The sequence below is a fragment of the Entelurus aequoreus genome, linkage group LG21, assembly GCF_033978785.1.
Source record: "Entelurus aequoreus isolate RoL-2023_Sb linkage group LG21, RoL_Eaeq_v1.1, whole genome shotgun sequence".
NCBI classification, from domain to species: domain Eukaryota; kingdom Metazoa; phylum Chordata; class Actinopteri; order Syngnathiformes; family Syngnathidae; genus Entelurus; species Entelurus aequoreus.
In genome coordinates, this window is record NC_084751.1 from 9534447 (window position 1) to 9550847 (window position 16401).

The 16401-nt window shown below is 44.3% G+C and overlaps 1 protein-coding gene across 4 annotated transcripts in view; it reads right to left on the minus strand.

Moving 5' to 3' along the window:
• The window catches only part of LOC133638313 (zinc finger MIZ domain-containing protein 2-like), a 50857-nt gene that overhangs the window by 12784 nt on the left and 21672 nt on the right, over nt 1-16401 (minus strand). For 3 of the 4 annotated variants that reach the window (XM_062030792.1, XM_062030795.1, XM_062030793.1), the window contains exons 2-12: nt 13564-13646; nt 13102-13219; nt 9816-10015; nt 9513-9666; nt 7219-7434; nt 3698-3901; nt 3550-3633; nt 3295-3472; nt 3088-3229; nt 2798-3008; nt 2631-2736 (exon numbers count right to left, since the gene is read on the minus strand). In XM_062030792.1, coding sequence (XP_061886776.1) covers nt 2631-2736; nt 2798-3008; nt 3088-3229; nt 3295-3472; nt 3550-3633; nt 3698-3901; nt 7219-7434; nt 9513-9666; nt 9816-10015; nt 13102-13219; nt 13564-13613 — 1663 coding nt within the window. In that variant the 5' untranslated portion in view covers nt 13614-13646. Of the gene's footprint in view, nt 1-2630; nt 2737-2797; nt 3009-3087; nt 3230-3294; nt 3473-3549; nt 3634-3697; nt 3902-7218; nt 7435-9512; nt 9667-9815; nt 10016-10126; nt 10311-13101; nt 13220-13563; nt 13647-16401 lie in introns of those variants that run through there. The other variant, XM_062030796.1, reaches the window with a different exon arrangement.

The window sequence follows — 16401 nt, forward strand, 5'->3', positions numbered from 1 at the left end:
GATTGGCCAAATTCCCCCCAAAAAAGTGCAGTTGCCCTTTATACGTTATTATTAAGTGGAGCCTGCATACCACAGTTTGAGAATCGCTGCATTAATATTGATATTCCTTATCGGTACTAGAGCAGAAGTTTGATATAACGGGGTCGTGCCATCGCCAGTTTTTCCCCCACCAGAGTCAATCTGGTTTGTGTTTCACCAAATTATCGCCTATCAATACTGTATGGACCCGACCTACTGAGACGTGGGTGCACCATCCAGCATCCAGCATCCACCAAGCAGGAAGCAAATGTGTGCACCATCCAGCATCCACCAAGCAGGAAGCAAATGTGTGCAGCCGTACTGCGCAGTGCTAAGACGGAAACATGTCTGGCAAAAGTTTAAAAGAAAATGTCAAGTGGAAGCCAAACTGCTTCACAGTTGCTGCTCAAATTGCAGCATTGAATGAAATCAAGTCCAGTATTTGTCAAACACAAACAGCTCGTGATTTGGTCATCAATGAATCTGTGCGAGGATGGAGAAGCGCTGAATATATGCGGATGACTTTGACAGTACGGGACTATGACAAAAAAGCTGAAACTCGCAGAGCATACAAATTTAGATAAATGCAAGTTTGAGTGGTTTTTAGCGGAGAAGTAAAACGATGCCAATTTCTGGGCCTGTAATCAAAGCCCAGGCAGGGAAATTCAAACATGAGAGAAATAAACCTCAATCACAACTTCAGAAGAGTGATGGATGGTTACGTTTCAACTGAGACACGGAATCAGCAAAGTTGTGGTGTCTGAAGAAAACCGCTCGGCTGATTCTGACGCTGACGGACCCAATTAGGAACCAGGACCAAAAAAATACTTGTTCTCCGTATGCATCTCGACATAAAACTGTGAAAGTTACTTTTAGACTGTCAATCAACATATTCTTGTCTCGAGGTTCCACACATTAGAACAATATGCATTATTGAGAAAATACTTGGCTTTATGCAGACACTCTGAGCTCTTGTATACATCCTGCTCTCAAACTGAAGAAATAACCGATTACATTATAAACACGATATAGTCTTAATGTAATTATATACAATAATGGAAGTAACCAAAAAATGTATAAACTTTTGTCTCTTGTTATTGTAGAATTGTTTACCGTTGTACTGTAATTGGAAGGTAAGTAACTGTCATCCTAAATAAACAAACAAAACAAATAGACTCATCACTGTAAGGAAAAATGTAGCTTAAATCAGTTCTCAAACTTTCAGAAAACACTCCAAGTAGCACCATGACGACTTACATTAAAATACAGTAGCGTAGTAGGCCTAAATATTCATTAAAAAACAAGGCAGAGGTTTAATTTACCAAGATGCTTTTGGCCACTAACATGAAACACAGCTACACTGTTTGAATATTTAATTAGGTGATTCTTAGGGATACCACTAGATGGAGCCCGCGTACCACTAGTGCTACACCTTCCACAGTTTGAGAACCTAAACCTTGAATAGGAATGTCCGATAATGGCTTTTTGCCGATATCCGATATTGTCCAAATCTTTAATTACTGATACCAACTAGGGATGTCCGATAATGGCTTTTTGCCGATATCCGATATTCCGATATTGCCCAACTCTTTAATTACCGATACCGATATCAACCGATACCGATATCAACCGATATATGCAGTCGTGGAATTAACACATTATTATGCCTAATTTGGACAACCATGTATGGTGAAGATAAGGTACTTTTTAAAAATAATAATAAAATAAGATAACTAAATTAAAACAATTTTCTTGAATAAAAAAAAAGGTAAAACAATATAAAAACAGTTACATAGAAACTAGTAATTAATGAAAATGAGTAAAATTAACTGTTAAAGGTTAGTACTATTAGTGGAGCAGCAGCACGCACAATCATGTGTGCTTACGGACTGTATCCCTTGCAGACTGTATTGATATATATTGATATATAATGTAGGAAGCAGAATATTAATAACAGAAAGAAACAACCCTTTTGTGTGAATGAGTGTAAATGGGGGAGGGAGGTTTTTTGGGTTGGTGCACTAATTGTAAGTGTATCTTGTGTTTTTTATAAAAAAAACGATACCGATAATTTCCGATATTACATTCTAAAGCATTTATCGGCCGATATTATCGGACATCTCTAACCTTGAACATCATAAAGTGCATTTTTTCCCCCAGTTATAAAAACTAGGAAGGACGTTGTTTTCTTGTTTGCCATCACAGCATTCTCGCTTGTTGATGCGCTCATATTGCTATCGGATTTGAAGCTGAAATCTTCCCACAACGGGACGTTTGGCTTTGTAGTCTTATTTTTCCCCCTCCTAATTCTTGCTATTTGGTGGAACTTCTCTCTGTCCTGCTGACTTGTTCTCTGCCCACCGAGACAAAGATTTTGAACGACTGAAATGAGGGCTCACTCTGTTCAGTTAAGACTTGTTTCTCCATGTTTGAAGCGGTAGACGAACAAACGCGAGGTGCAACAATGCGGATTGGCGAACATGGCGGTCACTGAAAAGCCGGTGACGACCACCGGGGGCGGGGGGTTAAACCCCTCAGCCTCTTGCGGTGACATAAGGGCATGAATCAATGGCCATGAATGTGCAGCCCTACAAAGGAGTGTGAGGTCTCACTCTTAGTGATGCAGTGCTCGGCGGGCAGCAGCCTCTTCTTCATGAGGCCTTGCAGCACCGACCTGACGGAGGGCCGATGGACCAGCTGCAGCACAAACAGGTGCGACTGCAAAAGAGAACACCGTCAGTCGCTCACCTCCTCCCCGGGTGGTGGGCAGCACACTCACGCAGCAGCAGGCGGTGACGGTGATCTGGACGGTGTTGCGTCCGGGGTGGCACACTTGTTTGAGGTACAAGGGCTTGTGGGAGGTCTTGTTGTCGCCGCGCTCGATGCACAGCGGCGTGGCGTTGACGCTCACCTGCACGGAGGCGGGCCAGTTGGTGTTCATCTGGCGGTCCTCGTGGTGATAACACTTGAACTGCAGCTCCAGGTCTGGCCTGTGGAGGGCGACACAGCACAGCGCTCAGACAGGACGTCGTGGCGGCGGCGTGCGGGATAAGTAGTAGCCCCGCCCACCTCATCATGAGCGTTTTGTAGACCGAGTCTTTGAGCTGGAAGGCGTGGTTGCTGACGGCCAAGTTGTGTTCCAGCCTGAACGGCTCCAAGACCACGCCGTCCCGCACGGGAAAGGTCAGGCGGAGGTCATCACTGGGGTTACCTTGAGGGGTTAAAGGTCACATCAGCTTCTTCTTCTTCTGTGATGGCAGTCTAACGGCGTCTCACCTGTCGCGGGCTGGGGGCCGCCCATGTTGCCTTTGATGTCCGGGGGCAGGTAGTGGGGTTTGGTGTCATGTCCCGGAGAGAGGTAGGGCGGCATGGATGTCCCAGGAGTCATGGGAGGCGTGGGGTTCCCGCCCATGGGGGAGCTGGGATACACCGGCATCCCTCCACCCCGCCCCGGCTGAGAGGCGGAGACAACCGGCGAATGTTTTAACGCTTCAAAATATGACAGTCGTCATGACGACAGGTCTTACTTACCCCACTGGCTGCCGCCTGCGTAAAGGCGTTGTATCCTCCTGGGCCCCCCGGGGGCAGGCTGCTCTGGCCGTTAAACGGTTCTGACTGAAGAACGCAAACAGGACGCATCAGAAGGGGGCGTGGCCTCTGAAGGATCGCATCCACTTACCTTGTAATACTGGGGGGGGTTGGGCTGGCCGGCACCGGGCGGGAACTGAGCCGGGTTGTGTGAGGCCGACCCGTACTGGCTGATGGGGGGCAGGCGGCTGGAGGGGGAGGGGGCGCATCGCTGCTGGGGTCCGGGGGGGTACTGCACAGGCTGCTGAGCGTACGGCGACATCCCACCAGGACCAAAGTGCTGGGCGGGAAAACCCTGCAAAGGTTCAAGAACATTAAATCATACTTCCTAGTTGACAGATTCTCTGAACACAAAGCTCAGGTTCATGTGGCACACAGGTTCAAGGTTCATGTGGCACACAGGTTCAAGGTTCATGTGGCACACAGGTTCAAGGTTCATGTGGCACACAGGTTCAAGGTTCATGTGGCACACAGGTTCAAGGTTCATGTGGCACACAGGTTCAAGGTTCATGTGGCACACAGATTCAAGGTTCATGTGGCACACAGGTTCAAGGTTCATGTGGCACACAGATTCAAGGTTCATGTGGCACACAGGTTCAAGGTTCATGTGGCACACAGGTTCAAGGTTCATGTGGCACACAGGTTCAAGGTTCATGTGGCACACAGGTTCAAGGTTCATGTGGCACACAGATTCAAGGTTCATGTGGCACAAAGGTTCAAGGTTCATGTGGCACACAGGTTCAAGGTTCATGTGGCACACAGATTCAAGGTTCATGTGGCACACAGATTCAAGGTTCATGTGGCACACAGGTTCAAGGTTCATGTGGCACACAGGTTCAAGGTTCATGTGGCACACAGGTTCAAGGTTCATGTGGCACACAGGTTCAAGGTTCATGTGGCACACAGGTTCAAGGTTCATGTGGCACACAGGTTCAAGGTTCATGTGGCACACAGATTCAAGGTTCATGTGGCACACAGGTTCAAGGTTCATGTGGCACACAGGTTCAAGGTTCATGTGGCACACAGGTTCAAGGTTCATGTGGCACACAGGTTCAAGGTTCATGTGGCACACAGATTCAAGGTTCATGTGGCACAAAGGTTCAAGGTTCATGTGGCACACAGGTTCAAGGTTCATGTGGCACACAGGTTCAAGGTTCATGTGGCACACAGATTCAAGGTTCATGTGGCACACAGGTTCAAGGTTCATGTGGCACACAGGTTCAAGGTTCATGTGGCACACAGGTTCAAGGTTCATGTGGCACACAGGTTCAAGGTTCATGTGGCACACAGGTTCAAGGTTCATGTGGCACACAGGTTCAAGGTTCATGTGGCACACAGGTTCAAGGTTCATGTGGCACACAGGTTCAAGGTTCATGTGGCACACAGGTTAAAGGTTCATGTGGCACACAGGTTCAAGGTTCATGTGGCACACAGGTTCAAGGTTCATGTGGCACACAGGTTCAAGGTTCATGTGGCACAAAGGTTCAAGGTTCATGTGGCACACAGGTTCAAGGTTCATGTGGCACAAAGGTTCAAGGTTCATGTGGCACACAGGTTCAAGGTTCATGTGGCACACAGGTTCAAGGTTCATGTGGCACACAGGTTCAAGGTTCATGTGGCACAAAGGTTCAAGGTTCATGTGGGACACAGGTTCAAGGTTCATGTGGCACACAGGTTCAAGGTTCATGTGGCACAAAGGTTCAAGGTTCATGTGGCACACAGGTTCAAGGTTCATGTGGCACAAAGGTTCAAGGTTCATGTGGCACACAGGTTCAAGGTTCATGTGGCACACAGGTTCAAGGTTCATGTGGCACACAGGTTCAAGGTTCATGTGGCACAAAGGTTCAAGGTTCATGTGGCACACAGGTTCAAGGTTCATGTGGCACACAGGTTCAAGGTTCATGTGGCACAAAGGTTCAAGGTTCATGTGGCACACAGGTTCAAGGTTCATGTGGCACACAGGTTCAAGGTTCATGTGGCACACAGGTTCAAGGTTCATGTGGCACAAAGGTTCAAGGTTCATGTGGCACACAGGTTCAAGGTTCATGTGGCACAAAGGTTCAAGGTTCATGTGGCACACAGGTTCAAGGTTCATGTGGCACACAGGTTCAAGGTTCATGTGGCACACAGGTTCAAGGTTCATGTGGCACACAGGTTCAAGGTTCATGTGGCACACAGGTTCAAGGTTCATGTGGCACACAGGTTCAAGGTTCATGTGGCACACAGGTTCAAGGTTCATGTGGCACACAGGTTCAAGGTTCATGTGGCACACAGGTTCAAGGTTCATGTGGCACACAGGTTCAAGGTTCATGTGGCACACAGGTTCAAGGGGAGCTGGACTTGTTTGACCTGTAGTTCACAATCCTTATGAAAGACCAGAATACATCTTTTTAGGGGGAGAGGGGAGGTTTTAAAGATGATAAAAAACGCTTGGCAGATGCGGCCAATGGCAGTCATCGGAGCCTTGAAAGCCTCTAAAACAACTTCAAAACCCTCCATTAACGCTTTATTTACATGCTTCAAGTGTATATATAATGTAGTAACAGACACCTTCATAACAATATGTACAATATACACACTGCAAGTATATATATAATGTAGTAACAGACACCTTCATAACAATATGTAATATGTACAATATACACACTGCAAGTATATATATAATGTAGTAACAGACACCTTCATAACAATATGTAATATGTACAATATACACACTGCAAGTATATATATCATGTAGTAACAGACACCTTCATAACAATATGTCATATGTACAATATACACACTGCAAGTATATATATCATGTAGTAACAGACACCTTCATAACAATATGTAATATGTACAATATACACACTGCAAGTATATATATAATGTAGTAACAGACACCTTCATAACAATATGTCATATGTAAAATATACACACTGCAAGTATATATATAATGTAGTAACAGACACCTTCATAACAATATGTAATATGTACAATATACACACTGCAAGTATATATATAATGTAGTAACAGACACCTTCACAACAATATGTACAATATTTACCATATTTTGGTCATTTTAATCATTGCCAGAACTAATTCCTCTGCACATTTATTTCTGTTTCCATAGCAGCGCACTTACTTCTGGCAACAAATGTGTGTTCCTACTTCCGGAAACAAACGCGAGTGTGTTCTAATCATGGCAAATTCGGTAACAAAGAACAAAAATGAGGATTCACAACCTTATAATTTTGAAGCTGAATATATGGAGGATGAACTGCTGCTTCTAGAAGCCAGCACGAAGACGCTGGAGCAGACAGAAGCCGAGAGAAGGAGGTGAAAGTGACTTGAAGCTGCAAAATGTGGAACTTGAAGCCATGCCATTTCCACATAAATGGAGTGCTTACCAAAATAACCCGGAAAAAACGTCCCTGGCCAGCTGGACCAAACAGACAACTGTCCATCGAGTGAGTCGCACTTCATATTGATCACGATACACGCAGCACGTCATGCGTGTTATTGCGACTAAAAAACAACCTTTTGTCTTCTTGTCTCTCATAATGATTGTGAACGATAGGCAGAGTTCCCCTTTAGAGGTCAGAGGTCATTCAGGATGAACATGACACTGACCTCAGAGGGGAAGGCCCGCTTGAGGCCTTGCGGAGCGCCAGGATAGCCTGCATGCATCTTCTGTGCGGTGCCAGGATGGGGGGGATACAAGCTCCCGCCGGGTGGTGGTTGTGGTCCGGGCCTGGTGGGGACCATCCCGCTTGTGCTCATCCCTCCGGGTCCGCGAGGGCCCGAATGAGACAGGAACTGGGTGCTGTAGGCAGAGGCTCCGCCCATCTGTCAGGAAACAGGAAGTGAGGCATTGAAATATGGGGCGGAAGGTTATGTGAGGAGGGTTACGTCAGAGAGTATGGCCAACACAGTTTCCAAGTTGGCACCAAACATGGCACCTTGTAGTCACGTGAGGGGCTTCAATCAGAGAGAGAATGGCCAGATGATCTCTCAAATGATTGGTCAAAAGCCCCTCACGTGACTACAGGGCGCCATGTTTGGTCCCAACATGGCCAAACTCTCTGTACACGGCTCTGGTCTATGTGACACATGGCTGCCCTCAAGTGGCTGTTGTGGATAATGCATACATGTTTGATATGCTTTAGTGCAGACCTGGGCATTCTGCGGCCCGCGGGCCACATCCGGCCCTTTGTGCGTCCCTGTCCGGCCCGCGTGAGGCCAATCATAAATTACAAAATACATTTAAAAAAGTATCTATGTCGAGTGTGCAATACAGCGGTGCTGCTTTTGTTTTGAAAAGCGTTATTTGTATTACTTCCGTGTGGACGTATGCGCGTGATTGTGAGTGAATGTGAACAGCTGCAATCACAAATTACAAAATAAAGTTGAAAAAACATCAACGTCGTGCGCGCAATACAACTGTGCTGCTTTTATTTTGAAAAGTGTTATTTATGGGCGTATGTTCGTGTGTAACTTGTGAGCGAAGGTGCACAGCGACAAGTGATGCCCGGTTTACACCCGAGACGCTAAAAAGAGAAAAGTTGATGACGAATGGCGTGTTTTCAACGAGACATGGACTGCCAAGCAACGTTCCCTCTAAGGTGCGCGCCTGCGCAATTGCGCAAGCGTCCTCTGCGCACAGCAAATATATGCCGCGCACCAAATCGAATCCCATCTGAATTCTAAACAAAATAAACATATTTATTCTGTGTAATTTTGCAATGCAACTTTGAGTGACAGTGACAACAAGCGGCCCTAACGGTGTTTGTCAACACCGTTCAATTGAACACCGTTCAAATTATTGTAACGTCTATCGAGATGCTTCGAGGCCAGGAATTATATCCATCACTTTATTGAGCAAAACTGTTTATTTTCGGCCATAACCACACCAAAAACATGAGTAAAACACTCCTATCTCGAAAAACTAGTCATTTCCTGCCGTACAAACCAGGCCAAAAACAACTTGTCATCTGTCACCAACACGCATAGCACTAAACCACCGATGGGTTTATGGCCACACAAAAAGTCGGACAACTCAAACACCACACAAAGTTACACTATGACTCCTCAGTCATACGTGTGCTTATTTTACTGACATTTATTATTAATGTTAATTTATTTGTATTAATCATGGAATGCTGTTACTAGAGAAAGTTACAGGAATGCACACTTCATCCTATGCTTACATTTCATTGTGCAACATGAGGATGTTTAAGGGGAACTAAATGTGATCTCTGAAAGGGGTACAAATGATTTACAAAGCAGTGCTTTTGGTATAAAGTTAAGTTAGGTTAAATGAAAGTATTATTATTATTATTATTATTTATCTTACGGTATACATCAAAAATAATATTGAGCAAAATTTAATTGAAATATTGTCGATGTGGCCCTCCAGCAGTGCTCGGGTTGCTCATGCGGCCCCCGGTAAAAATAAATTGCCCACCCCTGTTTTAGTGTATAAAATTGTATTATGTGATCATGCTATGAGTACTTTTCCGCTCTGGAGATGTTCGTGCGGCCGGTATACTTATTATTTGTTGTTGATTTTCTTATTTGGACCTCGAGCGTCCAGTGTCTTGCACAAACATGATGAATCACTCCTCAAAAGGGAGGTTTGAGCCACGGTCCCTCTTCTTATCAGCAGGTGCATCCCTCTCTGTAAGGGCGGAGGGGACTGCCTATAAGAGCTAACTCCTTTTGTCTTAATTTTAGACCTCGCTTGGCGATGCTATTGTCGCGTTGTACGGGCTGGTCTCCTACAGCTTTAGTAAAACCTGGCCAAGTACTATTCTGTCTCGGTGGTCCTTTTTACTCAGCATGTATGTCATCCAAAAGAACTTGGGATTGACCAGAGTGTTTTATTCCCTGAGAGGAAGACTGGTCGCGTGCAACACTTGAATTACCTGACTGTAGTTCAGCTCCTGGTTCTGCTTCTCCTGGATCGCCGCAACTGTCGCCGTGGCAGTGGCCGTTGCCGTGGCGGCGGCTACGGCAGCGGCGGCCGCGGTTGTGAAGTCTGAGGGGGGGCGCACCAGGCCACCACCGTTACCGGAGTAACTGAGGGAGGGGAGAGAGACTTTGTGATGATGATGGAGCAATGCTAACGTTAGCATTTCATGTCAACACGTCAACAAAAGTAATGTGTTTTTTTAGCCTGGCCTTATTTCTTAACTTTGATCATTACATACAACTTATACGTCACATACCTGCCGGCGTACGCTGAGGTATTGTACGCCGTGTTGGGCCGTCCGTACATGACAGGCTGCCCGTAGCCTTTAGACATGGCCTCGCCATATGCCTGCTGGCCCATAAACTGGGGGCCCATGGCGCCAGCCATACCGGGGCCGCCGCCCGGCATCATGTGCCCGCCCGTGCTCTCACTGGGACCCATGGGTGCTCCTATAACCTGCAGAGCAAGCGGTAGTCAGGCCAGGCGGACAAGAGACGCGTGTCTTTACAGAGATGACAGTAAACGGGGTGTCCCTCAATTCTGGACACAGGTAAAACGCGCATATACCCGGGCGGTATCTCCTTCAAGCTCGGGTTCTGTGCAGGATCTTAGCGGTTCCCAGTATTGTGCTCTTCTGCACAGAGATGTTAGGAGCGACTGGGTAGCTCAGTGTGTAACAGCGCTGGCTCTTAATACAGTGGTCTGGGGTTCAAATCCCGGCCAGGGCGAATGCTAACGTCCAGGTGGGTACCTAGGCACACAGATCAGCGATACAATAGAACAGTGTTTTTCAACCTTTTTGGAGCCAAGGCACATTTTTTTCATTGAAAAGATCCTGAGGCACACCACAAGCAGAAATCATTAAAAAACGAAACTCAGTAGCCGATATTGACAATAAAAAGTTGTTCTCGCAATTGTTGGATACGACTTTAAAGCATAACCAAGCATGCGTCACTATAGCTCTTGTCTCAAAGTAGGTGTACTGTCACCACCTGTCACATCATGCCATGACTTATTTTGAGTTTTTTTGTGTTTTTCTATGGGTAGTGTTTTAGTCCTTCTCTTGCGCTCCTATTTTGGTGTTTTTTCCTGTTTTATTTTTTGGTATTTTCCTGTTGCAGTTTCATGTCTTCCTTGAGCGTTATTCTCCACACCTGCTTTGTTTTCGCAATCCAGACTATTTAAGTTGTGCGGCCGCTTTCCTTCTTTGTGGGGACATTGTTGATCGTCATGTCATGTACGGATGTACTTTGTGGACGCCGTCTCTGCTCCACACGCCGTAAGTCTTTGCTGTCGTCCAGCATTTTGTGTTTTGTTTACTTTGCAGCCAGTTCAGTTTGAGTTTCGTTTTGCATAGCCATGCCTAAGCTTCAATGCCTTCTCTTTTTGGTTTAAGCTTAAGTTTAAGTTATGCCTTTGTTGCAACGCGGGGCTGATAATGTGTCTCCGGCACATTTGACTCCGTTTTGAGAGAGAAAACGCACGGTTACCAATTTCGAAATAAACGTAACGGACAGAAATATCTCAGGTTGGTTTCATAATGGATCAATGTAGCCGGGCTGATAAAGCTATATAAATATATTTAGATTTGAGTGATGCTTTAGTATTACTAAACGTTATGAAGGTGCTGGAATATTTCATGCTATTATTCAGAGGCAGCCTAAAATTAATCCTTTATTATTCACAACAGAAACGTGTACAATATCTGATTCAGTTCTGATGAATTACATTTCTGTGTTATTGTTGGTGTATGCTGCACCCCCAATGTCCACAACATGGTGCCAGTATGCTGGTTTTTTTCAATAAAATACTGGAAAGGATAGAAATGTAGTTTGTCTCTTTTACCCGATTATTAATCGATTAATCGAAGTAATAATCGACAGATTAATCGATTATCAAATTAATCGTTAGTTGCAGCCCTACACGCAACCCTAACTCAAAATGCCGGACATTTGAGGCATTTAAGAAACTTTGTCCGGACAGCCCCACAAAAGAGGACATGTCCGGTGAAAAGAGGACGTATGGTCAGTCTATCGTAGCGCCGTCGCTGCTAGCATGCCGTGTGTTGTGCCTCGGTGTGCATTGTTTACACAACGTGCGGAAAGCTGCTTAATATGTCCGTGTGGAAACTCGTTCGGTACACCTACGAATCGAACCGAAACCCCCGTACCGAAACGTTTCAATGCAAATACACGTACCGTTACACCCCTACTGCTTTGTTTTCGCAATCTAGACTATTTAAGTTGTGCGGCCGCTTTCCTTCTTTGTGGGGACATTGTTGATCGTCATGTCATGTACGGATGTACTTTGTGGACGCCGCCTCTGCTCCACACGCCGTAAGTCTTTGCTGTCGTCCAGCATTTTGTGTTGTTTGTTTACTTTGCAGCCAGTTCAGTCTTAGTTTCCTTTTGCATAGCCATGCCTGAGCTTCAATGCCTTCTCTTTTTGGTTTAAGCACAAGATACCTTATTTCCTGCACGCTGCTTCCCGCTGTCGTCTGCATATTCTGATCACGACACGACGTGTTCTCGACATCTACAAAGCAATTAGCTACCGGCTGCCACCTACTGATATGGAAGAGTATTACACGGTTACTCTGCCGAGCTCTAGACAGCACCGACACATTATTTACGGATTCTAATTACTTTTGTGCAAAAAATATTTTTAACTAGAGATGTCCGATAATATCGGCCTGCCGATATTATCGGCCGATATATGCGTTAAAATGTAATATCGGAAATTATCGGTATCGTTTTTTTTATTATCGGTATCGTTTTTTTTAATTTTTTTTTAAAAATTAAATCAACATAAAAAAACACAAGATACACTTACAATTAGTGCACCAACCCAAAAAACCTCCCTCCCCTCATTCACACAAAAGGGTTGTTTCTTTCTGTTATCAATATTCTGGTTCCTACATTATATATCAATATATATCAATACAGTCTGCAAGGGATACAGTCCGTAAGCACACATGATTGTGCGTGCTGCTGGTCCACTAATAGTACTAACCTTTAACAGTTAATTTTACTCATTTTCATTCATTACTAGTTTCTATGTAACTGTTTTTATATTGTTGTACTTTCTTTTTTATTCAAGAAAATGTCTTTAATTTATTTATCTTATTTTACTAATTTTTTTAAAAAGTACCTTATCTTCACCATACCTGGTTGTCCAAATTAGGCATAATAATGTGTTAATTCCACGACTGCATATATCGGTTGATATCGGTATCGGTTGATATCGGTATCGGTAATTAAAGAGTTTGACAATATCGGATATCGGCAAAAAGCCATTATCGGACATCCCTATTTTTAACCCAATTAGGGGAAATTACTTCATCTCCCACGGCACACCAGACTGTATTTCACAGCACAGTGGTTGGAAAACACTGCAATAGAAGATGGAGTCATACTGGCTGCACTAGCATAGTTACATGGCTTCTTCATGAAGCTACAAAGAACTAACCCCAAGATGCATAACAGCAGCATACTCATGTCAGCGTTAAATACGTAAAGAATGGCATTAAGTGCGTTAATTACCTGGCTGTGCGTGGGATTGGCCACGCCCCACACGGTGGTTACTACAGAGAGAGATCCTGGGTGCTGATTGGTGCCTGGTTGCCAGGAGACTGGCTCATTTAGGAAGGCGCCGTCACCGCTGCGGAGAGAGGAGGGCGGTGTTAAGAGCGAGACACTTCACACCAGCTTTAATCGGCACACACCACTCCCGTTAGTAGTCCTCGTTACGGATTAAGTGCAATTAGCCGCTTGTTAGGACTTATTTGACGTGTGAGCGAAATAAAGGAGACGTCCTGCTTTGTCACGACAGCAAGATGGCTGACATGATCTGTACACTACCACCCACAAGCAACACTTTAGCAGATCATTGCTAAGCCAATTACTTTTTTTTTTTTTACTCATTCTTCTTTTTGACATGATGAAATAGTATTGTGGGAGATGTGATTACGTAAGAGGAGCACAACCATCAGTGTGTGTGTGTACCTTTGTGGTGTGGGAGGCAGGGCTCGTTTCATGGAGTTAAGAGGTTTCATCGGGGGGACATGGGGCTGCTTGGGGAGCCCCCCCTGAAAGACAAGCACAAAACAAGATCAGTCACGTGGTCGCGGTCACCATGGTGGCGCCGGCTTACGTGTGTGGACATGGCGAGCGCTCGCCTCACAGCCTCACGGGGGCGTCGGGAGGCTGCGGGCTAAATTTAGCTTATTAGTTACAAAAGGAGTTCAAGTGTTCTCTTGCTTGCTAACACGGTGCTTACCGACGCTTACAAGTTTGTTTGTTTTTTAGGGATATGCGCCGTTTCTCGGATAATCGTTACGCTTCATGTCGCGGGCAAAAATTAGGGTGACGAGCTTCCCCAATGTCACGTTTAACAAACCCCACAAAACATCTGCCGTCTCACTCGCTAGCATTAGCCAATGGCTAGCCAGACAAATCAACATGTGGGAAGGAAGTGAGTGTGAAGGACAATGCTGAGAAGAAGTGGATGGTACACCTTGAATTAAAGAAAGAAATCATTGCAAAACATAAAGCAATGATTTTTACAATCTCCATTATAAATAGGGCTGCAACAACTAATCGATTAAAAAAAAGTTGCCGATTAATTTAGTCATCGATTCGTTGGATCTATGCTATGCGCATGCGCAGAGGCTTTTTTTTTTTTTTTTTTAAAGTTTTTTTTTTAATAAACCTTTATTTATAAACTGCAACATTTACAAACAGCTGAGAAACAATAATCAAAATAAGTATGGTGCCAGTATGCTGTTTTTTTTCAATAAAATACTGGAAAGGATAGAAATGTAGTTTGTCTCTTTTATCCGATTATTAATCAATTAATCGAAGTAATAATCGACAGATTAATCGATTATCAAATTAATCGTTAGATGCAGCCCTAATTATAAATATACTTGGTCAACAGCCATACAGGTCACACTGAGGGTGGCCGTATAAACAACTTTAACACTGTTACAAATATGCGCCACACTGTGAACCCACACCAAACAAGAATGACAAACACATTCCGGGAGAACATCCGCACCGTAACACAACAGAACAAATACCCAGAACCCCTTGCAGCACTAACTCTTCCGGGACACTACAATTTAGACCCCCCCGCTACCCACTACCTCAACCTCCTCATGCTCTCTCAGGGAGAGCATGTCCCAAATTCCAAGATGCTGTTTTGATGCATGTTAAAATAATTAAGAGTTGGACAATATCGGAATATCGGCAAAAAAGCCATTATCCGACATCTCTACTAACAACCTGTTATGTGTCGTGTTGGAGTTTAAAATGTCGAATGATTTGAGTGGCCCTGAACCTGTGTGTGTGTGTGTGTGTGTGTGTGTGTGTGTGTGTGTGTGTGTGTGTGTGTGTGTGTGTGTGTGTGTGTGTGTGTGTGTGTGTGTAGGACAACTGCTTGTTGAGAGAACAGAGACTTGAGTTTGTTGCTGCTGTTAGTTATCATGGTTAGTCAGGACTTTTACTCAACATAGATTGTTGTCCGACCATCTCCTTATAATGTCCCTGCAGACGTTACAACATGATAAGTGCAGGCTTTCTTCTAGATTGCCAAGATACTTATAGCTGTGGGGGCGTGGTCAATATGACAGCATCACATTATTTGCTATGATGCGTACATTTTTGTTAAAAAAGGCATAAAAAAAAATTTATGTATACATTTAAAACAAGTCTGTTGTTGATTATGGTATTAAACATATATTTTTCTTACATAATATCGTATTGATCTATTTTTCATTTGTTGCTGATATATGTACTTGTATTTATTTTTTGTAGGGATTCCTCCAATCCTTTTAGTCATTCAATCAAAAAGGACTGACAACAAATCTAGCATCTTTTTCTGGTGTTATTGTAGACTGTACTCGCTTTGAGAGACTCTTTACTTCCGCGACAAACAGCGAGCTGCAAAGAAGTATATTTAGGTGCGTCCACATCGCAGATCCAGACAACCCCGCGGGTATGGCTTACGTCAACAATCAGTTTCGGCAGCGCTGTTCAGGTGATCAAAGTACGTCTTTTTTTTCAGCCCAATTTCTGGTGCATCACTCACTAGTCAACAGTGAGCAAAAAATAGACGACACATCCATTTATACTGTAACTATCTGCTCATATTAATGTGTGTTTGTGTGTCATGATGTTCATTTTTCCCACGGTCTGCCAACACACCTTGTCGGTGGAGAATGAGGAAGTGTGTGTCTAGGAATGAAACAGAAGCGGATGTGTGTGCAAGGGAGGAAATACTTGACGGAATTGGGCCTGTTTTTAGCTTAAGATTGGCAATAATAGATAAAAAGAGTGTCGGACTATGTGTGACTTCAATGCATGCTACAATAAATGATATTACTTTAATTTGTTTTCACGTTAAAAAACCCCCAACTAATTTCTAAAAGGTGTGGCGGCTCATATGTTGCCACAATTAAATACATTAAGGGGAAACCCTGAAGTGCTCTAATTTGCATATTGAATTTTTCTTACCTGAGAAGTTCCTTAGTCTATAACTCTGTTTTTGTTTTGGTGCCTTTGCAAGAGCACAAAACCACAAGTGATGTGCGGGGAAAACAAGCCACCCAATCACAAGGTTAGAATTTATTGGAGTTGCACGTAAACATGCAAAAGATAGTTTGAAGGGGAAGGAGCAGGCGTCATCATGAAGCACATTCTTACTCAGTCTTTGGAGTATATACCTGCACTCACACTAATATGTAGGTAAAACTGCCCAATGTTGTACTCAAAAAACCCCAAATGGTGAGTGTACAGTAACGGGACAAACCTCAAAGGTGGCCATCTCGGCTACCGAGTGGA